This window comes from Opisthocomus hoazin, chromosome 4 (genome assembly GCF_030867145.1).
Source record: "Opisthocomus hoazin isolate bOpiHoa1 chromosome 4, bOpiHoa1.hap1, whole genome shotgun sequence".
Lineage (NCBI taxonomy): Eukaryota > Metazoa > Chordata > Aves > Opisthocomiformes > Opisthocomidae > Opisthocomus > Opisthocomus hoazin.
The window spans coordinates 65871357-65895335 of record NC_134417.1 but is presented as its reverse complement, the minus strand read 5'-3'; the positions used below and the strand labels follow the sequence as shown (position 1 = coordinate 65895335).

General features: G+C 43.6%; 1 protein-coding gene across 2 annotated transcripts; it reads right to left on the bottom strand.

The window, feature by feature from the left end:
• Positions 1-5791: 5791 nt before the first annotated feature.
• ASNS (asparagine synthetase (glutamine-hydrolyzing)) lies at positions 5792-23704 on the bottom strand. Of its 2 annotated transcripts, none has more exons than XM_075419301.1 (12): positions 23644-23704; positions 21641-21923; positions 19155-19392; positions 17475-17660; positions 17066-17167; positions 14762-14889; positions 13405-13531; positions 11924-12030; positions 11477-11577; positions 9040-9121; positions 8619-8774; positions 5792-7295 (listed from the first exon to the last, which is right to left on the bottom strand). In XM_075419301.1, exons 2-12 carry the CDS (start codon positions 21887-21889, stop codon positions 7086-7088), a joined length of 1686 nt encoding a protein of 561 aa, XP_075275416.1. In that variant the 5' UTR covers positions 21890-21923; positions 23644-23704; the 3' UTR covers positions 5792-7085. The 2 variants fall into 2 exon arrangements, with proteins under 2 accessions (XP_075275416.1, XP_075275415.1); XM_075419300.1 differs by lacking the exon at positions 23644-23704 and adding an exon at positions 23164-23251.
• Between the last annotated feature and the right edge of the window lie 275 nt (positions 23705-23979).

Genomic DNA, 23979 nt, shown 5'->3' with positions numbered 1-23979 from the left:
CTACTGAGAGCTAGTCACCGCATTTATGTTTTCTATTTCAAGCTGGGGCAGTAAGCCATGTTTAATTTTAAATATGACAGGAAAACTGTCTGACAGCTCCAGCTGTTTCAGCTGTGTTCTGCACCAGAGCGATAACATCTGAACAAAACTCTAGATTAATCACCCTGAGCTATCTTGAAGTCAGCCAATTCTTTAACAGTGAAGATGTCATTAAAAAAAAAAACAACAAATCACGCTGAGCAGTCGGAACAAGATGCCTGTAGTCTAGCATCCTCCACAAGCACTATTTAGAACACACAGGGAGACCAAACGGACCTCTGGATCATCGTACATATTTTATGTTGTTTCTATCTATATGGACCAATGTAACGTGCAATTCAACTTACTCCGGGTATCTTACCATCTTTACGCAGAACCATAAACCACTGCAAGATGATGCTGTAAACCACCACATTTAAGCCTGACAAGAGAAAACCTTGTCCTGTGGGCCTTGCCTAAAGCATGACAAAAGCAATGGGAACCTTACAGTGATTTCAAGCTGGCTTTCAGCAAGGTCTCTAAAGCAAAACTCTGTGTTTCCTCCTGCACCCATGGGCAGCCAAACTCTGCCCAGCTGCGTGCCAGGTAGCTGAGCTGTTTTCCTTCTTCCAAACCTGAGCCATTCCATAAATAGCAGCATTCAACCTAATACAATATGCATCAATATTAACTAGTTAATCAGTTCATTTTTGCCTCAGGTCCTTTTCACCTACACAGACCCTGCCTGGTACATGACCGGCCCATCTGGGGTTCTGCTCTGTGGATGTTGCAGTCTTTTCTTCAAGGTCTTGAGCACCATCAGAAGTCATGGAGATAAGACACTGAGAAAGGGGAGGGGACTTGTAGAAAATGCTGATTTTTGGTCACTAGGCTGGTCCAAATAGAGCATTTTTAGCCATCTCAGTGAAGCATTTGAGGGACCTACATCTTACTTTCCTTTTTCTTCTAACAGATGTGAGTACAATTATAAGGCACATGCCTTTCAGAGGTTAAAATAGGTCAAACAGCCAAGTTTGTCTCCAAACCTCCTTGGACATAAAGGATGTGAATTTAAATAAAAGTTGAGGGGTAAGGGGGCATGGGCAGGCAGCAAGAATAATAGGTTGTCCTTGACCCCAAGTTTTGGAAAGGCCCCATTCAGTTGATAGCAATATATCCTTATAGCCTACCAGAGGGGGTCCTAAATTAACTTGATTGTATACTACTGTGAGTAGAGGCATCTCTATGCGAGGCTGTAGGTTTCTGGGAGCACAGGTATGGCTCCATCCCCTCCTTGCCCCATCTACCCAAACAGGATTCAGACTTTTGCCCATGTGGTATCCACCTCATAACTGCACACTCCCAATGTCTGCTCAAACCAGCCTTCCTCCTCCTCCCAGACTGGGACCTACAAGCCCTCACTCACCTGAGTAACACTAGAGCAGTGATTTTTCTGTTGACTTCCCCAGTCCAGCCAGATCCTGAGCTGGAAGCCCTGGCTGGGTTCCCACAGGCACTGACTCCATGGCACTTTGCTCTCGGCCAGATGAGCTTGGTGGCCTCCAGACACCATCAGGCGTCAAACATCATTCAGTAGGGACACAGCTGTTGAGCAGCACCTTCGGATATGCAGCATCAAAGCATGGGCTCACTCAATCTAAATGGTCGGCTGCAGAGTTACACTCAAGAGAGACAGAAAACTCGTCTCATTGTCCCTAAATGCCATGTTTAAGCTCCAGATCCCCATGCTTTTTTCCTGCAGTAGAGGAGAAAGTCCACCCTCCCACTCAAAACTCCAAGATGAGATAATTTCATCGGTAGTTGGGAGGTCCACCACAAGAACTGGCCAGGACAAAAGCACCCAAGTGGAAAGCCTTGCTAGAGAGCGGCAGACACAGGCCTCTGGGACTGCACACCCTGGAGAGTGCAAAGGAGGGCACGTGCAGCCAGGAATGAAGCAAGCCTGAACCCTCTGTGTCATCCCTCAACTTACCTTCACCACACCCTTCTGAGAGTGGGAAGTGGCTGCACTGGAGAGGGCGGAGAGGCTAAAATACTTTCCTCCTGCTCACTAAGGAAGAGTTTGTTGGATTGAGACGTCCAGACCAAGTTTTCTACCCTCTTCGAAAACTAAAAGTGGTTCAAGAGCTGTGCTGGGAGCGACATTTCCTTGTGCCTCTCGCTAGGACACAAAATGCATTATTTCAGAAAACAGAGCTGGGTGTCACACTACCCATATTCCCTTTCCTAATGACCTTCCAGTTGTTAACACATCTTTTCCATGAGTAGCTTATCTACTGCAAAGAGCAGGCTGTCATGCCAGGTTTCTTCGTACACCACTCCGGAGCATGGTGGTGGCAGTGGGGAAGAGGCTGTATGGCATGGTGACAGACACAGCTGAGAAGCATGCGAGTCTGGAGAGGGAGTCTGAGGGTACGCAGGGACGTCCCACACCGTACCCTTGACCTCAGTATGATTCCTGCCCCTGGTGTTTTTCTACTTCTTCTGTGGAAGAGGAGGCAGGAAGGATTATCCGGGGTGGAGAACCTCAGACAGCGAAAGCTCCTGGTTGCTAAGAAATTAAAAAGCTCAAGTGAGAGAGAAACTAACAGAGACATAACAGCCTGTCACCCAGCAGAGCATCCCAGGGGTGTCACAACAGCCGTCTCACCTTAACCTGGCAGGCTGTTTCTTAGGTTTTAAAAGCAATTGACAACACGCGACATGTGGACCTCTCTCGGAATGCTGCCGAGGGACAGGGATCCACTAACAGGCACCTCTGCCATCTCCTGTACCAGTGTCTGTACGAAAAATTCATACCTAGGGTCCACAAAGCTCAAAATTCTCAGACACTTGCTCTGCTAAGAGTCGCCCTGCAGCACAGACTTTTTGGCTACCAGCAGTGAACATTTTTATAATTTTTATAATCTAGCAAAGGAGGCAGGAGACCTGCATGGTTAAACAAGGAGCTTCTAGCGGAGATCAGGCAGAAGAGAAAGGTCCATGGAATGTGGAAAGAGGGGCAGGCCACTTGGGACGAGTACAGAAACGTGGTGAGAGCATGCAGGGATGCGACGAGGAAGGCCAAGGCTCACCTGGAATTGAAGCTGGTAAGGGATGTCAAAAACAACAAGAAGGGCTTCTTCAACTACATCAACAGCAAAAGGAAGGCTAGGGACAATGTGGGGCTGCTGCTGAATGAGGCGGGTGTCCTGGTGACGGAGGATGCGGAGAAGGCAGAGCTACTGAATGCCTTCTTTGCTTCAGTCTTCAGTGCTAAGACTGGCCCTCAGGAATCCCAGGCCCCGGAGGTAAGAGAAGAAGCCTACAAAGAGGACGACTTTCCCTTGGTCGAGGAGGACTGTGTGAGGGATCGCTTGGGTGATCTGGATGTCCACAAATCCATGGGCCCCGATGGAATGCACCCACGAGTGCTGAGGGAGCTGGCGGATGTCATTGCTGAGCCACTCTCCATCATCTTTGAGAGGTCCTGGAGGACAGGAGAGGTGCCCGAGGACTGGAGAAAGGCCAATGTCACTCCAATCTTCAAAAAGGGCAAGAAGGAGGACCCAGGGAACTACAGGCCGGTCAGCCTCACCTCCATCCCGGGAAAGATGATGGAGCAGCTTATCCTGGAGGCCATCATCAAGCAAGTGGAAGAAAAGAAGGTTATCAGGAGTAGTCAGCATGGATTCACCAAGGGGAAATCATGCCTGACCAATCTGATAGCTTTCTACGATGACATGACTGGCTGGGTAGACGAAGGGAGAGCCGTGGATGTTGTCTACCTGGACTTCAGCAAGGCTTTCGACACAGTCTCCCATGATATCCTCCTAGGGAAGCTGAGGAAGTGTGGGCTGGATGAGTGGTCGGTGAAGTGGATAGAGAACTGGCTGAATGGCAGAACTCAAGAGGGTTGTCATCAGCGGCGCTGAGTCTAGTTGGAGGCTGGTAACAAGTGGTGTCCCCCAGGGGTCAGTACTGGGCCCAGTCTTGTTTAACTTCTTCATCAACGACCTGGATGAAGAGTTAGAATGTACCCTCAGCAAGTTTGCTGATGACACCAAACTGGGAGGTGTGGTAGATACACCGGAAGGCTGTGCTGCCATTCAGCGTGACCTGGATAGGCTGGAAAGCTGGGCAGAGAGGAACCTGATGAGGTTCAACAAAGGCAAATGCAGGGTCCTGCACCTGGGGAGAACAACCTCATGCACCAGTACAGGCTTGGGATGGACCTGCTGGAGAGCAGCTCTGCAGAGAGGGACCTGGGAAGAGTACAGAAACGTGGACGACAGGTTAACCATGAGCCAGCAGTGTGCCCTGGCTGCCAAGAAAGCCAATGGGATCCTGGGGTGCATCAAGAAGAGTGTGGTCAGCAGGACGAGGGAGGTTCTCCTTCCCCTCTACACTGCCCTAGTGAGGCCTCATCTAGAGTACTGTGTCCAGTTCTGGGCTCCCCAGTTCAAGAAAGATGAAGAGCTACTGGAGAGAGTCCAGCGGAGGGCTACGAGGATGATGAGGGGACTGGAACATCTCACCTACGAGGAGAGGTTGAGGGAACTGGGCTTGTTCAGCCTGAAGAAGAGAAGGCTGCGAGGGGACCTTATAAATGCTTATAAATATCTGAAGGGTGGGTGTCAGAAGGATGGGGCCAAGCTCTTTTCAGTGGTGCCCAGTGACAGGACAAGGGGCAATGGGCACAAACTGAGGCACAGGAAGTTCCGTCTGAACATGAGGAAGAACTTCTTCCCTCTGAGGGTGACAGAGCACTGGAACAGGCTGCCCAGGGAGGTTGTGGAGTCTCCTTCTCTGGAGATATTCAAGACCCGCCTGGACAAGGTCCTCTACAGCCTGCTCTAGGTGACCCTGCTTCGGCAGGAGGGTTGGACTAGATGACCCACAGAGGTCCCTTCCAACCCCTACTATTCTGTGATTCTGTGGTTAATTTTCAGGCAGTGAATGTTTATAAATTGGAAAAGACATGGTGAGAGCCGAGCGTTTGCAGCTTGGATTCCCGCGGCACCAGCTCAGTCTGGGCAGAGCCCACACCACGCAAGCATGAGCAGGGCCAGCCCAGGGCACCAACCACCCCAAAACCATGCATGGGCAGAAGGCAGCGCTTCAGAAGATACTCTTGAAATAGGGTACGATGAATTCTGATGTCCGTGGATGGCGACCTGTTTACCCACTGCACATCTTCCCCATAGTTCTTTACCAACGTGATTTCAGCTTGAGGAAACAATCAAACCTTCCTGCCCTGCCCTCCCAGGCTGCCAAAAGACTTCCAATTAGTGGCAATTGGGATAATAGCTCCATTTGCATTTTTAAGCTATTATTAGCAAGTTGTCAGTCAGCCAGTAATTTGTATCACTTTGGTATAATGAGTATTTAAATATTTAAAAAAGAGAACGTTCCTTTCTACCACCCCCTTCCTTTTTGTGCTAAAATAATAATGGTTTTAATCAAAAGTAATTTGTATTAATATACATTTTGCCCTAGGTGTTAAGAATAGTATTCAGGAGCAGTGGTGAAAGATGTTAAGTAATGCAGTTTATTAATACAGACAACTACTTCTACCCTCAGTAACAGCAGAAATGGAGGCTGCTTTCGCAACCAGATCATTCTGGCTCTCCTCTTGGCTTCTGCAAGATGATTACAGGGTAGAAATTGAGGTTATTTCCAATAATTTTATGTACCAAGAGGTTCAGTAAGGTTTCTGGAACAGATTCAAACGCAGGATTAGGAGGGAGTAATAAATAGACAGTCAGTCATCTTATGAAGATTTTAAACCAGAATTGCTTATATTTTATCTTTTAGATAACAACTGGCTTTGGTTTCCTAGTCAAGAGGGACATTAAGCCAGACTTCTGTCTTCATAAAGAGCATGATGCTAACCAAGTCAATCTGCAGCACACGTGTGTTTTTTGACCGCCCTTATGTTTCAGTTACCTTTAAAAAGAGCAGCCTCCATGCCTAAGTAGTTAATAAAAAGTTGTCCTGGGTAAAATGTCATGTGTTTTTCAGGAGTGTATTAGAAGTTCTTGTGGTTTCTGAAGAAGCTTTCTTTTTTCAATTTTTTCAAGCGAGGTGTCTGACCCATCGTCTTCAATGATGCTTTGTCTGACTAAAACCTATGGTTAACAGGGTTGGTTCATCACACAGTTGGCCACACGCAGTCGAGCAGCAACACAGTCCACCTTTTCATCATACAGGTGGAAAAACTCTCACAGTAAGTGAAAAATTTCTTAAAATACTTAGTCATGCAACTCCCATCGGACTGAAACAAGTCACCCGGTTAACATTCTATTTTCAAGAACAATAAATACATTTAAAAATTGAAGCCCTTGAGTTAGAAACACAGACATAACTCGGCTTCTCTTGTCTGTTCTGCTCTTTGATAACAGTCACAGTATCTTTAGACTGCTGATATATTTACAAGATTCAAAACAGCCAACTGGTGGCTTTCCAGTAACAAACAAGATTCCCATTCATTTAATTAAGTAACACCCAGCACCACCACTACTATAAACTCTAGTAAGCATCTCTGCATAGCTATAAATATCTGAATACCTTTTGAAAACCAGACCAACGTTCTCAGGAATGTTTAGAAAGGCATGGAGAATAGAATAATATAGACAGACTACCAAAATCCCACAGCCAGGAACACAAATCACTACATAGCTAGGGTCAAATCCCCCTTTGCCTGCAGCAGTTTGCATCACTTAGCCTTATTCAAGTCCTCAAAACAGAACTCACATTAAAATATATTAAATGACTGCAAGGCAAATTAATATAATTGAGGTCACATAAGTAACAGACCTGCCAAACAAGGTAGTTCCTTGTTCATAAAGTATTTTCCCACGAATTACAAAGTTTTGGTAGAGCAGGGTGAATTTTTAACAGTACACTAACCACAGAAAGCTCTTATTTCCAACAGCATTGTCAAAATGCACCTTAAAGACCATTTAAGCTTTAGGTTTGCATAACTTTTTTTTTTTTTTTTTTTTAAAAGCAGAGTGCATGCAAATTATTTGCAGCACTTCTGTTTGGGGGATTATTTCAACAGCCTATTCTTGGGTAGTCGACTTGTAATGTTTCAACGTGCGAGCAGAAGGATCAGTAGCTTTAACCCATCTTGGCATCCAGTAGTGTGGCAGCCAGTTGCTTTGCCCTGAGTAGTGCTTTTCAAAGATCTGGCGGTAGTAATAACTTTCTTTCGTTTTAGGAGGATTGAAAGGGTATTTCTCCGCTGCCTTCTCCAGCAGAAGGTCATCAACCTACAAACATAAGCAAAACACAATTTAACCTGCAAATACATTCAACTTTTACAAGTCAATTTGCTGGAAGATATACAAGGATTCACCAACCACTGAACGCCCACAGGTTTAAAATGACAAAAGGCTATTCTAGAAGCAGAGGTTTCCAACTGGTGAATTTTTGTCATAGGGTCCCATGATCTTTATGAACACATAACACATATTTCCAGTGCTGTCAATATTTCTCTGCATTATATGTGAAGCTCATTTTTCTTTGGGTTACAATCACCTTTGTTAGTAAGCTCACAAAAACTTATTTCCTAGCCTTCTTTCTGCTGCAAATCAAGTGGAAGGCAGTCTTTTTTCCAAGTAAGTGGCTTCCTGTTTTGGATTTTTTTTTCAGCTTACAGAAAGCAGTTGACTCTGTTTGTATAACCAAGCTTTTAGCAACAAAAGACCTGGGATGCAGAGGCAAAGACACCTCCAGTTGCTAAGCTGGCTAAGAAAGGGAGGATGAATAGTTGCACCAGCTGAGGCAATTCCTAAAGCAGCTAGCTTCCACTGCCAACATGCTGTATAACTCCTCCCAGCCATGAAATAAATTTGCCCCTACTACAGCAATCCAGGCTCAGTGCAGGCAGCACAACACTGCTGCCTGACCCAACTACTTTCTTGCCTGTGGATATAGAGAAAGAACAGGGGAAGCAAGCAGTTGGTGGCAGGACAGACAAGCACCCATCCACAGGCTTGACTGTACGTATTTCTGTATAACAGAGCTCTGGGGTAAACTGGGTGTTATTCCTTCCTCCGATGATTAAACTACCTCTGTACACCAGAGATGATTATCCTTTGTCCAAAGCCAAAATGCTGTAAGTCTTCATTGGTTAGCAACACAAGCAGAGGCTTTAAAAAGCAAAAGGCATGGCTGACAAAAATGAATGACATAAACAAGAAAGGACATTATAAAGTCATTACACTGTTACTCAGCTGCAGAATAAGTTCATGCAAGTGCCTTCAGCTGAAGCAGCTGCTTTGCGTGTAACCCAGAAATTGTGTTTGCTGACACACAATCTAATTTGCAATCCAGACACTTAAATGATGCTCCTTATACAGTAATTTGTCAGGCTCTAGCATTTCCCTGTATCTAGGATTTCAAATGCCTTTAATCAACTCCAATAGCTAGAAGACCATTGACTGAAGTTTATCTTTCTTCTCCACCATGAAGCTCAAGTTACTATCATACCAAGATTTATTATCCCAGCTAAGCACACAAGTTGCCTCTCCTTGGCACCCATATCCAATACATCTAAACATGAAAGACAGGGGAAAAAAGTGGTATTGTACCTGTTGATCAATATAGTCCTGAAGAATAGAAAACCAGGATTTCTTTACTGATGCTATACCATCACTGAAAGCTTCTTTGGGTCTCCAGAGTATTTCTTTGGGAAGCAAGTTGGAATCTTCAAAGGATTGTCTTAAAAGGTGTTTTTCAATTCCATTCTGTTTGCAGAACAAACAACAATGTTGTGAATCTCAAGAACTGCAGTACAAAGATCTGGCTTTAAAAACTTAAGAAATGGTTTCCTTTCAGGAAATCTGGTCAGAAAAGAGTTCCCAATAGTTCAACAATCCAGTACAATGTTTAAGAGCATGCTTGACTTTGGGTAGAGGTCTTAACCGTTGAATTCAGCAATTTGGTCATGCTTAGAACACTTATCAGTGAATCTGCAAGCTTACGCTTGGGTCCAACCCTAGTTTTACATACCTTTGGGATTCGCAGTTCTGCTGGTAGAGATAAATAATAAGAAGTAAACCGATGATCCAAAAATGGGACTCTCAGTTCAAGACTAAACAGAGGAAGTATGTAGAAAAGATACTGAATTAATCCAACAAGTCATCTACCTACAAATTTCATAATAGTTAAGCTTTCTCTGTCTTTCACATAAACACAAGGTTTTATGCTTTTACTTAGAAGAAATTTCACTTGCATATTCATGACTGCGTTCAATTCATCAAATTGAAAAGTTAAGTATAAGGTCTGCACAGATTAAATAAAGATCTCTATGATTTATGATGCCATCTGCTGGACAGCTTCTAGTACAATGAATTTCAAGACTACAGTTCTGCAGGATTTGCAACAACTGTTGTTCCACGTAAGCAAAAACACATTAAAAAAAAATTCCTGTTGCCCTCAGAGAACTATCAAGTTGCTCACTGGAATTTGCATCAGCATTTGTAAAGATGTCACAGAACCAAGCAAGGATTTCTGCTGTAATTTTGGAAATCCATGTTTGTTTGTGTTTTCAGGAAACAACGAAAAGAAGCCTGCATGGACACCATTAAGCTATCGACTACTGATCCTGCAGCACACACACAACAAGTTCTCTCCTACACCAGTGGCAGATGTATATGTACGAAGTCTTCCTGATCACATTCTCTTATGCATACAATGGCTTCTAAGGACACTGAAGGCAACAAATACAGTAACTGTGTCTTCAGTAGGAAGAAGCCCTCTCAGTGTGTTTCCTCAAGCAACATCATGCTGCCCAGCTTCAAAGTCACATGGAGATATCATACTGCATTCTAGTAATTTCACTGTCTCTATAGCGTCTCCTCTCATAAAAAGCTTCAGCTACATCAGGTAATACCCACCTTACCAAAAAAACCCATCATCATTCAGCAATCAAGTACTGAGGCTGTTTCCACATATACTGACAAGATTTGCATTGCAAGTCTTTGCCTACAGTTATTTTTTTTTAACCGATGAAAGTACATTCATCCTTTCTCTCATCATTTCCTCTCTACTCTTAATTCCTCTCCCTTTTCTCCATAAATCTGAACACTTTAATTCAGTTTTTATTTTCTAATACAAGGGTTCTTTCTTCCTAGCAGTGCTGTAGCTGACTCCAGTTTCTTTTCAAGAAATGGCAACTCTCCAAAAAGCAGCCAGTGTGATATTAAACAGCCTTGACTATGTGGCCAAACTTTTCAGCACAAAACAAATTATGAGACAAATGGCACGTCTCCTGCACCCTGTCCATCTTTTATACAGGAAAGAGAAACATAAGAAGGTTATAAAAACTCGGGCAAGTCATTTTGTGGCAGGATCAACATACAATGCAAGTTTCCTGATCAGTAAGTTGTATGCTTTGCCAAAGGTACCATCTTTTTCTCATCTACAGACAGCTTCCAAACAGTATTCTCCTCTTAATTTATGTATTTCTTTAGTAAAATAATGCTATTTTCTGCCATGTACAGTTCAGTGATTCTTTAAGGTATCAATCACAGAGACTGTGCCCTGACAACTCTTTATTACAGGCAGCTACCCCAGTCAATGCACATACTATTCTCCTTCAGTATGTTTTTTAATTCTTCATATGCATGCTGATTATCATACTCAAGATTCCTCTTTGTCTAAACCTCAGAAAACCCAAACTCAAATACAACTTTGCCTTCCTTCCTTAACTCTACGTATTTGTATTTCCAATTCACTGCTTCTATAAAGACCAGTACAATCCCAGACAAAAGATATTTCCTGCATCAGCTGGCAACACAGTGGGCTCCACAATCACAGAAGACCAGATTAAATTTTGCAGTGTGGTTTGCTGTTGCTCAGTCCTTCAGGCTACAAATTCAATTTTAAAAACATAGAATTCTTTAGCTTGGAAAAAAACCTTTAATATCATAGAGTCCAACTGTTAACATAACACTGCCAAGTCCCACTAAACCACATCCCTAAACGCCACATCTACACATCTTTTAAATACCTCCAGGGTCAGTGCCTCAACCACTTCCCTGGGCAGCCTGTTGAGTGCTCGACAACCCTTTCAATGAAGAAATTATTCCTAATATCCAATGTAAACCTTTAAGCCACTCCTTCCCAAGCCTGTAGCGTTGCACGGGGTTGTTGTGACCCAAGTGCAGGACCCGGCACTTAGCCTTATTCAACCTCATACAACTGGCCTTGGCCCATCGATCCAGCCTGTCCAGATCCCTCTGAAGACTCCTTCCGCCCTCAAGCAGAGGGACACTCCTGCCAAACTCAGTTGTCTGCAAACTGACTGAGGCTGCACTTGATCCCCTCGTCCAGATCATTAATAAAGATATTAAACAGAACTGACCCAATACTGAGCCCTGGGGAACACCACTTGAAAAATTTTTAAAAGGCACAGGCCCTTAGCATCCAAGAAACTATGTTTTACCCATGTGCTGCAGTAGTTCTGTCCGCACGAAGTACATCAAACAGGTAGAGCTCCTTCAGAAGCCTCTCGCTCTCTTCTGCAGCTTCTTCGGGCGACGGCGCCTGTAACCAGTCATATGCATGTAGCACGCAGACATAATACAGCTGCACTGAGGGAACCGGTACTCGCTGTTCGGTGCCTGAGTTGTAATGGTCACCAAGTCATCTCAGGACCAGCAAAGACCACGTACAAGAAACAACAGTCTCAGGAATTTTGAAGTTTAAAACCAGTTATTTTTCAAGTGATTAAACTGAATCCCTTGGATTTTATGCCACCTCAGGAGAAATTCTCAGCAAATATACAGCTGTGACAAGTCTCACACTTTACACCTTGAAATCTCAGTAGAGATTTTCTGTTGAAGGGGACAACAAGCAGCTCAAGAGCTTTCTGTACAGTGACTATGTTTACCTTATGGAAGTATATATATCCTTGTGTCAGCTCATCTGATCCTTCTCCTGAAAAAATGACCACACTGTCTGTTTTCTTCCGTATGTATTTAGAGACAAGATACATACCTTAAATAAAAAACAACATAAAGTTATTAAGATACAGCTACATGTACGATGCTATATACAGCTAGTAGTTTCAAATTTAGCACTACAAAAATTTCTCTCAATACACTACTTTCTTCTATGGCAAAGAACCACAATACGCTAAAATAACAACTCATTGTTATTCAAAGCCATCAACAGCACACAAACTAAGCGCTGCAAATACATCTAAACTGTGTACTTATACTCAGCCCTCAAAATACCAGAAAGATGTGCATGTCTGTGACCCTGGGAATGCTGGAGTATTCCCGTGGGAAGACATATATGAGTTATTCTGACTCAGTTGGAAATTAAGCACATGATTAATTCCAGCACAGTCCTGAAAAAACCTTTCAGCTTTAGAGAACAAAACTACCAGCAAAAGTTGCTGCTTAACTCTCTGCCACTGCAGGTTGAGCTGGATGAAGCCCTTTTTCCCATTTATTTTTTTAGTAATTATTTAGTAATCAGAATTATGCCTTCCCCTCATTACATCTTTCCAAACTATATGCTTTTGTAACAAAAGCATTAGATATCTAATGAAAAGGATCTAGTTCATTATTTCTCATACTAAGCAGCAATCACAAAGAAAGATGACAGATGAAAAGTTGGCTTTATATTTTAAAAAAACACTTTCAATATTTCACATTGCAAAGTCCTATCTTCATGTACGAAATTCCACTCAGGGACCTGGGTTTTCAAAACTGTGTTGCCTACTTGGCTTATCAACTTTTTTGCAATGTTTTTGGCTGTCACAAAATTAACTGGGTAAAATGTTGTAGCTGGCACTACACAAAAGGTCACATTGGATTAGGGTTTTTCATTCTTATGAGGCTGGCAAACCTTTCTAAGGAGCTGCTGGTGATTTCCTTAATTTCCCAGGATAAAACATACATTATAAGAAGTCTACCTGCCTTGAGTGTATATGTGTTACTAGAGGGTGACAAAAAATACTTCAATCTAGTATTAAAATATGCAAGGAATAACATAATTTTGTTATCACGACATTCAGTACTTCAGGTAGCCCGTAAATTTTCCTCCTTCCTCCAAGGTTCATGCTTTCTCAGAGCAGAAAACCTGGACCTGTAGATCTAACGTTTCTTCTTCACGTAACTTTTGTTTTTCATCCCAAAGCTTCAGCAACAGCTCTTGACAATTGTTTTGTACAGTCGGTGACTCTGAAACGAGTAACTGTTGCTGCCTCAGTGTGGCATCACAGACAAGACCAGCGAGCAGAACTTGGGACTCTCAGTTCTCAGGTTCTGTGACAGCTAAAGGATCTAGCAGATGACTACAGGACTTTGCTTAAAATTTTATTCAGGCGATGTAAAGCAAAGATTGTTATTAAAAAAATCTTACCAATTGAAGCTCTTACTGTTGTTATATCATAGGTTTCCAAGGAGAAGATAACCTCCTCTATTGCCTGAATCCCCTCTTCAGAATTAAATATTACTTCATGATGTTCACTGCCTATATGCGCTGCCACCTGTTCGTAAAAGGTCAAAATAATGCACTGCTTTTCAATTACAACATTTTTTAAAAGTACATCGTGTTTAAAACGCACACATTGAGTGAAAGCACCAGCTCCCTTCTGCCACAGTGAGAACTGTATGACATTAGGCCAAGAAACGACAATACTGTAGCAGCCCCTCCCCTCTGACTTGCAGTGGTACATTCACCAGAGGGAACATAGTCTCCCTGATTACAGTGTTCAGTCATGACTACAACAGACCATCCAGCTGCTTGCCCAAAAGCATAAAAGAATCTCTAAAGGCTCTAAATACTTTGGATATTTGCCCTGAAGAGAAAAAGCAGCTCAAAAGCCATGACAGCCTGGATACCTAAAAGGTACCCCAGATGCCAAACAGTTTGTACAGAATCACAGAATCACAGAATAGTAGGGGTTGGAAGGGACCTCTGTGGGTCATCTAGTCCAACCCCCCTGCCAAAGCAGGGTCACCTACAGCAGGCTGCACAGGATCTTGTCCAGGCGGGTCTTGAATATCTCCAGAGAAGGAGACTCCACAACCTCCCTGGGCAGCCTGTTCCAGTGCTCCGTCACCCTCAGAGGGAAGAAGTTCTTCCTCATGTTCAGACGGAACTTCCTGTGCTTCAGTTTGTGCCCACTGCCCCTTGTCCTGTCACTGGGCACCACTGAAAAGAGCTTGGCCCCATCCTCCTGACACCCACCCTTCAGATATTTGTAGGCATTTATAAGGTCCCCTCGCAGCCTTCTCTTCTTCAGGCTGAACAAGCCCAGTTCCCTCAACCTCTCCTCGTAGTGGAGATGCTCCAGTCCCCTCACCATCCTTGTAGCCCTATAAGGTTCTCAATTCAGTAAATTGACAATTAATTTATATTTAACATATATATAGAAGCCATAGCATAGGAACCATAGCACGGAGATTTACCCTAAAACCCAGAGGCAGAATTGAGACAACTCCAAAGTACCGTCCTTTTGGTAACCAGGCAATGAGAGTCTGTCATGAATCTTCCAAATGCATGAGAAAACAGGTCAGGCTCAATTAACTCTTTTGTAAGATTTAACTAATCAGCAAATGTTGTACTAAATGATTTACTGCAAACTGATTTACATCATAGCAATACATGAATATTCAGTACGACTATTAATACCATACCATCAAGTTAGCACCATTCACACACACTGTTCAGCATTCAGCAGCTCAGAACAAACGGAAAACAACGCTTACTATACCTTTCTGGCAGCCAGTAAGTCAGGACTGTTTTCCATTCCAATGGCAAAGGTCTGTAATGGATAACTGATGTTGATTTCTTTCATCAGTTTCAGAAGAACAGCTGCAACCAAGCTGGAATCTAACCCCCCTGCCAACAACAAAAAAATTATTTGGTTAGATGTTTGACCAGTTTTTTGTTTCTCCTTAAGGACACTGAATTTAGACGGCGGACTCTCACGAGTGGGCTTCATTTTCAGCCATGTGAATCCAACGTATTTCTTGCACAAATGCACATTTACCTCTGCTTAACAAGAGGATCACACAACTTTAGTGGAACATCTTCAGTAACAGTTGTTCGTACTTTTGGTATTAGAAGCATCAGTGGAAATTCTTCTTTAAGATACACAGAAAATATTCTGAAAACATTCTGCCACTACAGAGCATGCATGCGCCTTCTCAACACTGCTATAATGGGATTTGTTCTCTGTTTCAAAACTGCTCTGTCCTCTTCTTACCCTTACATTTGATACTCTACTGACAGAACTACGCAATTTTTTTTTGGTTTGCTGTTTGAATAAAAAAGAATTAAGTAAAAGAACCAAACATTTAGTGTAAAGATTCCGCTCTTCCCCAACAATTTTTGGAAAGTGTGTTTCACACATTTTAAGGGGAGTTAATTTTTTAAACATCACTTCAAAGTGAAAAGGTTCCCTACTGACATTCTGTTTTTCTCTCCTCCTTTCTCAGACGAGGACAGTGGAAAGATTTGAACAGTTTGGAAAACAAACAAAAAATAAAACCAAAAGATGTACACAGTGCCCAGATGTACTCTAAGGCTCAATCTTCTTACTCTCGTGAGGTAGTTCTGCTAATCCTTGACTAGTTTGACTTCTGATCCCCTTTGCAGTACTGAGCAAAAAACAGTACCTGTTCTCCCACATCTGCCTGCAGTTCTGACAAGCATGAGGCAAAATCCTCTCCTCCGTTTCCTACAGTCTGTATGTGGTTTTTCAGCTGAGTGCATTAGCATCCATTCCCACCCTGATCCCCTTTGTGGGCATGCCACCTTGTAAAAAACCATCTCCTTCTTTAGAAATCACACACAGAGTCTGAGAAAAGGAGAGCACAGAAATCAAACCGAGCTTAGGATGTGGAAATCAGGGGAAATCAAAACCTGTATTTCCACTGTGAAGTTGCAGAACTCCCTCTGTGACTGGAAACAAAAGCACTTCTCCAACTGTGATGCTCTAAGCACACTCAAAAATGTGAAGCATTGAGACACTCTGGTATTATACCAGCACGGGCACTTAGTTTTGCTACTAATAATTCTGCATGTGCAACTGAGGAGCTGCTGACTACCTTCGAATTTGAATATCTGAAATTTGGATTTTGAACAGGTTTTTTATTGTGGCTGGGATCTTCCAACTCTGCATATCTCCCTGTTTCATTCACCTCCCTCCTACTTGTCACGATGCCACTGTAAGGAAACGGTCCAGCAGTATCTCCTAGTCAGTTCTCTCTCATTTAAGTGCACATTTAATAGGTTTGATGACAAATAAGTGTAATTACTGATATTCAATGCATGCACGAACAGCTTATCAGAACTCTAACTACAAGTACAAAGTGCTACAAAAACACAGTAAAAAAAATATCAGTCCCATGGCTACAAAGCCTTACTTCTGTAAAGCACCTCTCGAACATTGATCTGGTCCCACCAGATCACAACACTGATCAGCCAGTTCAGTGAACAACTTCCTGTACCACAAGCTATTACCTCGACTGACACAAAAAAAAAAAAAGAGTGTAGTAAATAATTCTGGTCCAGATGCTACCCTGTAATTTGGTAATTCAACGGCAGTCTAGGATGGAGGCTAAAGCAAAGAAGGTGATAAGAAAGAACTTCAGTTCCTCCTGCTAGCTCAATGTGCCAAGGCACTTTTCTACATTCACTCAGTGCACAGCGAACGTAATCATCACATTTTCTTTTCAGACACCAACCTAAGCATAAATCTTTTATGTTTAAGAGTATATCGAGTGGTTTTACACTAGGAGTACTGTATTTCTTTCTTCTTCGTTAAAAATGGTCAGTGTTTCAACAAGCCAACATCCCATTCCAGAGTAAACTTTAAAAGTGTAAGACTTTCAAGATACTTGTAAACTGGAAAACTTTACCAAAAACTAGCAAGTTCTCTGTAACTAAAAAGCAAATGAAGATTGGGATCACTTCAGGTACATCACAGCAGACCAGCCTGCATGCTTTCCTCTAACTGGTAGATTACGGGTAAAAGAGAGAAGACACAAGAATTGTGATTCTTGCTACTTACCTGACAAAAGACAACCAATTCTTCTGTGAGCCATCAAACGTTTTCTAACAGCATTTTCAAACAGAATACGGATGTTGCTTTTCACCGTTTCAAGATCAAAGCCTGTCCAGAAAAAAAGAGAAAAAAAAACCCCAAACGCTAAGAAGTGGTACTTACACTTTGCCGTATTATGTGATTAAGCAGATATTTGTCTGAATTTCCTTCGATAATGAGGACATGCAAGTTCAAGTATCTTTGTACATCACTGTCTGCAAAAACGATTCTCAAACTCCCACATTATAAAGGTTCTTCCATGTTTTTTTTTTTTTAAATGGCACTTTTTTAAACCAATCAATGCAAATTTTATATTCAAAGATTGTATTTTTTTCACTTTTTAATCAAATCAGTAGCAAATGCTTTGCTGTACTACCTGAAGGCAGAGTTTCCACTGTATCACACGCAGCATGGAGTGGTTCATCTTTATAGCTATGAAATTTTACTAATTCCACTGATGCAACCTTGCCAGAGGGCTTTAAATCCAACACTTCATAATGACCCGGGAGAAATGGTTCCACTTTAAGACATAAGGATGTTGAATGCTTTAAGTTGATAAGTCCTACAGATAAAAGGGGAAAAAGTCAGACTTTTTAACCTAGGATGGTTAAGTTATACATACCTCACTCAACAGCCTCTGTACGAAAACTATATACAAATATCTTCACCAGATGCTAAGTTTTGAATTAAAAAATATCATTTTGAGTCTGAGTCTGCCCTGGCTGCAACATGATTCTGCTTCTGGCAGGTTGCACATGTAGACCTGAGACATCTCTAGCTGTGGCAGATAGCAGAGAAAGGAAGCCATCAAGATTTACTAATTGGTAAGCAGCAATTGATTCCTGTGAGCATTAAGACGAGCACTTTTCTAAATGACTACAGAATGTCCAGGTCAACATGTAATATGCTTATGAGAATTCAAGTGACAGTTAATAACTGATGTTGTGTTTAAAATTAAGTGTAGACAAGCTGACAGGGAGCTTGTAATAAAACTACATCCCTGAAGTGATTGCTTAATTGACATCCATTTAGTGATTTCATAACTCATCAGTTCCAGACTGGTCTACACCACTGCTAATGAACGCCAGAAATCAGACTTGTAGCCAAACCTCCTTTCCATTCCTCTTGTGAAAGAGGATGTTTTGCACCTGCTGGTCACCTTGAGTAACTCCACAGAAGAGATACTGAATTGCTGTTAAAGAGGGACCAGTAATTCAGTGTGATGGTTATAGGACACAGTCCCCAAAATATTCACGTCCCTTCTTCCTTCACAAGAAACAGAGACAGTACAGCTCTTAGTACTAATACTTAGTACTACTATTAGAGGAGTCAACTTACACTGGAGTCCGATACATTAATATACAGTAAATGGCAGAGACACAAGTAATCGTGAAAGTCAATTTTAGCCAAAGTGCATCTTAGGCAATAAACTCCCTGTTTGCACTGTTTGGATTTTTTTTTCTGCAAGTGTCAAGACTAGAGATAATTACAAAAAAAAAAAAAAAAAAAAAGAAAAGAAAAACGTAGTGGATGTGTCATCTCAAAGGAAAAAAACTGTCATCAAATAAAAGAAGGGTCGCTAGAAAATTACGCAATGCTGCAGGAAATTTCAGTAGGGTTTTAAAATTCTTGGCTTTTACAGATTAGCAGTTCTTGTGGCATTATTTCTCAGTTCACCACAGAACATCAGGAACAAATTCTGATATAAAACTGCTTGTAGCATAAATCTAGCCTAACTCTATAGATTTCATTTAACTTTGGGGTAGCATAAAACACCGTGGGATCAATACTGCCATGATTAGAGAACACAAAGAACTGTAAAATTAAATAAGCAAGTTACTTTAGACATATTAGGGACAACTAAACATCTTAGATGTTTACTGTCCGTAGTTTTTGTTTTAATGATATGTAGTTCTTATACTACTAAATGTAGTTCATTTATTACTGAACTTACAGTTCACTTCCACTTCACACTTAGAGGAAAAGCCTGACAAAGAAGTGTGTCTCTGATAACACCACCTAAGATTATTTAGGCACTAAACACAAGTGGTTTTACCTTTTGCCTCAGAACAGACACCCAAAAATCCATCATCAGTCAGCACCTTAAACAGTGGTCTGACTCCATAGGTGTCTCTCGCCAGAAACACTTTTCTGTTTGCAGTGTCCAGAAGGATGAAAGCAAATACACCATCTAGCATGGATGCCGTTTGTTCTATTCCTCCTCTATTGTAAAGATGAAGAATAACCTCACCATCCACTAACGTTTGATATTCAAATCCAAACTGCTTCTGCAACTAAGAAAAAATATAAAGAAAAACATGAATAAGCATTGCAAACATTGACTGCTTATTAATTGAAAAAAACAATTCATGTAACTGTTTAATAAGAAAACTAATGGTTTTTTTTTGTAAAATCACAGTCCAAAAGTTACATAAACATTTCTGCCAAAGAAGGCAATTATATTTCTGCATTCAAAATATCATCCAGGGTCATCTCTCAGACAACGCAGATTGACTCTGCAGTCTTCAGCAATTCACACTGTGACAAGTTTTCAGGGACACATTTCTGTCTGAGGATGTCCAACTGCAAACCCACGACCCTGGTCTTCAGGGGCACTAGTCTCTCCACCTCTCACAGACAAACGGCAGAAGCAGCCAACCACTGCTTCTAAAAAATCAACTCGGAACAGGACCAGAAACAAATACATCATTTATTGTAGTCTCAAATCACTCGGTGTCACTTTTTTAATAAATAATAATGACATTTACATAAGGCCCCTGCTGCCCCAAAACACGGCCACTGGTAACATCTCTGCAGAGTAAAGTACATCAGAAATAAACTTTGGTTTACTTATGCAGTCGCTGCAATTCCTCAGTGTTTTTTTTATGCACAGAGAATTTCCGTCTGGCTAATCTTCCTCCATTCCTCAGTCTAACCTCTTCACTCTGCCTGTGCAGATGGAGTGGAGGAGGAAGAAATTAGCTATCAGACTTAAAGTCAGACCAAATATTCTTCATGTTCTTGTGGTGCTACTCCTAAAGGTCTTTCAACATCTACCAGACAGGGGGAAAGAAGGGGTTTCAATAACACACTAAAATGCCAAGAAACCCCACTAAATCAAGGCTTTAGCATTTTAACTTAAGTTCTTTGGTTTTAATTGTTATTTATGAGGCAAAGTCTTGCATTAAATTAAGTCAATATTAAAATAACTAAGTCATTTCCCTAAAGAAGACACCTGTTTCACCAATGATTCTTTCCTAGGTAGGTTTCAGCCGCAAGCCTGAAAGAAAAATCTCTATAAGGAAAGATGGTATATAATGCAGTGAGAACAACCAAACAAATTCCTGCTGATGGCAATGCAAGTTTTATGTAATTAAATTCCGCTTAGGACTGTGTGTGTAGCATGACTGAGAGTAACTCTTACTGCTTTCAACAGCAGAAAAAATACAATACAAAGCACAGCAAGTGTTACAGACTGTTGGTACAATACATTTCACATGCACCGTGGGTCAAAGTGTATCTCACCTTTCAAACAGCCATATATTTAAAGACTGGGAAAGGGAAAAAAAGAAAAAAAAAATCCTGCCTACTCAGTCAAAATCTCAACGACGTTACTGGTATTGCTGACATCACAGACAACAGCCTGACTCTGACTTAAAAAATGTGATGTTAGAATTACTAAGACATCTCAGATTATTCATGTTTCTGATACCACCACGCCCAGTTTAAGCATGATTCAGAAACAGTCAGAACTGTAAGATGCTTTACACGCCAAATTTGGATGATCTGAAGCACTTCCCTTTACAAGTAACAGAGGCGGCATGGACATCTCAGCACAGGGACTGAGGCATACAGATGTGTTCAGCAGCAGTATCACACCCATCAGGGACATTCAGACACTTTAGGAAGTACAGGGCTGCTGCTTGTTTTGTGTGCAGGAGACTTGTCTAAGTGGCTCTCAAGAAACCCACGCAGCATCTGCCTTAAGCTGCAGACACCTAAGGACTTTGGTGGCATACTGGAAACATCTCCCTGGTGCTAGCTGCTTTTACAAAAATAGATAAGCATGCATGCTATACATTAGTATATTATAAGCGACATACGCCATCTAGGTTGACATGCAGAAATAACAATGCAGTGCCCAACAGCTTAGAGAATGACCCAAAACAACTGAAGAGCAAGACAGTCTAAAAGCGTTTGTGTTATAAAGAGCAAAGAAGGGGAGGTTTGGAATTCCCCTCCCACAAAGATAACAAAGAATGCACCTTTATTTTAAGCTGATCAGACCTGAAGATACAAATACTTGTTGTCCTCCTTGTCAATTAAAAAGCGATTTTTCAGTAATAAAGACTAAGTATGTTACTATCTAAGCCACTACGGACTCACAGCTCGAGATAATTTGCTTCCTTTTAAATACTAGTCATTTGACAACTTATTAAAATTTTTCTGATATTATAGTCCACCATGTTTTAAACATTTTCTGAATATCCATTAGTCTTGAATTAAAGAAAAAAAATGCTGTGTGATCCATACAACCCTTACCTGTTTGAAATTGTAGATTTCTCCATTGTAACACAGCCAGAGATAGGGGAATTTCTTCACCCGGATAGGCTGCATGCCATACAACTGATCAACAACTGCCAGGCGGTGGAAACCAAAACAACAATTGGTGAATCCATTGACGTTCTCAAAACGAAACGCATCGGGACCTCTGTGTGCTATCTTCATGGCACTTAGACACTGGACAGAAAGGCACTCATCACTCCCAAACAGGGCCCAGATACCACACATGGTGAGGCTCTTGATCTACCTGAAAGTGGAGAACCTGTACAACAAAGACACAAACATCATAAGCAAGAGCCGACACCTAGAAAACACAGGAAACAAATGCAGACTGTTAATCTCTTAACCGTTGAAAGGACTGATGAAGAGAATAGCAGACTTTACTAATGTTTGGCCAAGCAAGAAATTAGGCTTCAGTTTACCTTTAGGTACACTGAAGACATCTATTATTTTTTTATAGAGCACAAACATAACTAATCGTTACTGGGCATCTGGTAAGATCTGTTGAAGTAACATCATCTTGGCAGAAACGTTAACAGTCCTTTCACTTTGCGGCCTTTCAGTACAAAAAGAGGGCTTATAAGAACAATGGAGAGAGGCTTTTTACCAAGGCCTGTAGCAAGAGGACAAGGGGCACAGGCTCCAAACGGAAAGAGGGTAGGTTTAGACTGGACTGGACTTCCCCAGCACAACGGCTGGCCCAGATGAGAAAGGTCTGGAGAGAGCAACGTTGGTGGAGTGCCGTGCTCCCCTCGGCACGCCTTCTGCAGCTCCTGTGTCCCTGGAGCTGGAGGCTTTGAGGCTCTCCAAACCCTAATCCTAGCCCTAACTGCAGCCTGGGGCTGAGGCCCATGTCCCCAGCACCATGGTGGCCCATCTTAGATGCTGATGGAGCAATGTTGGTGCAGTGCTGGGCTCCCTCGGCACCCCTTTTCTAGCCGCAGTGTCCCTGGACATACAGGCCTTGTAGCTCTCTTAATCCTGACTAATGGCAGGGGTGTGCTGAGGCTGGGGACCTACAGGTCAAGCGATGGTGCTGGAGACCCCAGCCCCAAGGGTTAGGGTCAGCTTTCAGAGAGGCACGAAGCCTCCAGCCCCGGGGCCGGACAAGGCACGCCCGGGCGAGCCCGACACTGCACCAGCACAGCTCCCTCCGTGCCCTTCTCCCCCGGAGGGCGCCGAGGAGCTCGGCCCGAGCACATGCAGCCGGGCTTTCCCTCCAGCTGCGCCGGCTTCCGCATCCCCCGCCGTCTCCGGGGCTCTTCCAACGGGCGGCCGCAGGCACCAGGGCAGGTCCCGCCGCGCCCGCCCGCTACCCCCGGCCCCCAGCCACCCCCTCCTCCGGCGGCTGCAGGGCCCGCCGCCCCCTCGCTCGCAAGCCGGGTCCGGGCACGCCGGGAGGAGCGGCGCAAGGCCGGGCCCTGCGGGGGGGTCGCCCGGAGGCCGCCCGGCCGGCCCTACCCGACGCGGCCCGGGAGCCGCCGCCCGCCCCGCTGCCTTACCCCGCGCTGCCCGCCGGCGCCGGGAGAGCCGCGCTGCTCGCCGCGGCGGGGGATGCGGAAGGCGGCTCCCGCCGCTGCCGGCTCCTCCCCCGCCGCCTGCCGCTGTTGAAACCCGCCGCGAAGTTTCATCATGCGCCGTCTCCCCGCCCGCCGGGCCCGGGCCCGTCCCCGCACCCGCGCCGCGGGGCCGCCGAGGCCGGGCGAGGCCTTTCCCCGCTGCCCCGGCTCGGGGAGCCCCACGGCAGGGCAGGAGCCAGCTCGCAGGCCGAGCAGCGCGGGCTCCGCCACCGGCCCGCCGCGCTGTGAGGGAAGAGGCCCGCCATGAGGCGCGGCGGGGCTGCCGGGGCGGGAGCGGCGCTCGGACCCCTCCGCGGGGTTGCCCTGAGGCTGCTCTGTGTGGTCGTGGGGGCGAGGGCCTATGGAAGCACTGACTGAGGACTCGGCGATTCCGCTGTGCAGAACTCGGGTTCGAATTGTTACCGGAAAGCGGCAAAATAATTCGCTCCCCAAAGCTTCAGTCTGGAGTTTGAGAAAGTGGCGTTCCCTACCGCAGCGCGGGGCGCACAGGGGTAGCTCCGCCTAACGTGCGTGCCGGGAAGACACCATCACTAGGCAGTTACACTGTGTTAACATACATATTCATTACCTTTCCGAGAAATGCTTATCATATTCATACTTTTTCCGAGAACTCATTAGCATATGTTAATGTCCTTCGCGCATGTCTGTTGGTGCCTCTCGGTGGTTGTTGGGGGTCTTCAGATGAAGGCTCATACTCCTCATCACGGTGGCTGCTGGTTGACCTTTGTTTATGAGCAA

What these genes read in the sequence shown, in the direction of transcription:
- ASNS (XM_075419301.1), bottom strand. Translation starts at nt 21,889, where the DNA reads ATGTGTGGTATCTGGGCCCTGTTTGGGAGTGATGAGTGCCTTTCTGTC. An exon ending in AATTGGTTGTCTTTTGTCAG is followed by an intron (nt 14,890 to 17,065) that starts GTAAGTAGCAAG and finishes TGTTGTTGGCAG; the next exon opens with GGGGGTTAGATTCCAGCTTG. An exon ending in CAGAACTGCGAATCCCAAAG is followed by an intron (nt 8,775 to 9,039) that starts GTATGTAAAACT and finishes TTCTGCAAACAG; the next exon opens with AATGGAATTGAAAAACACCT.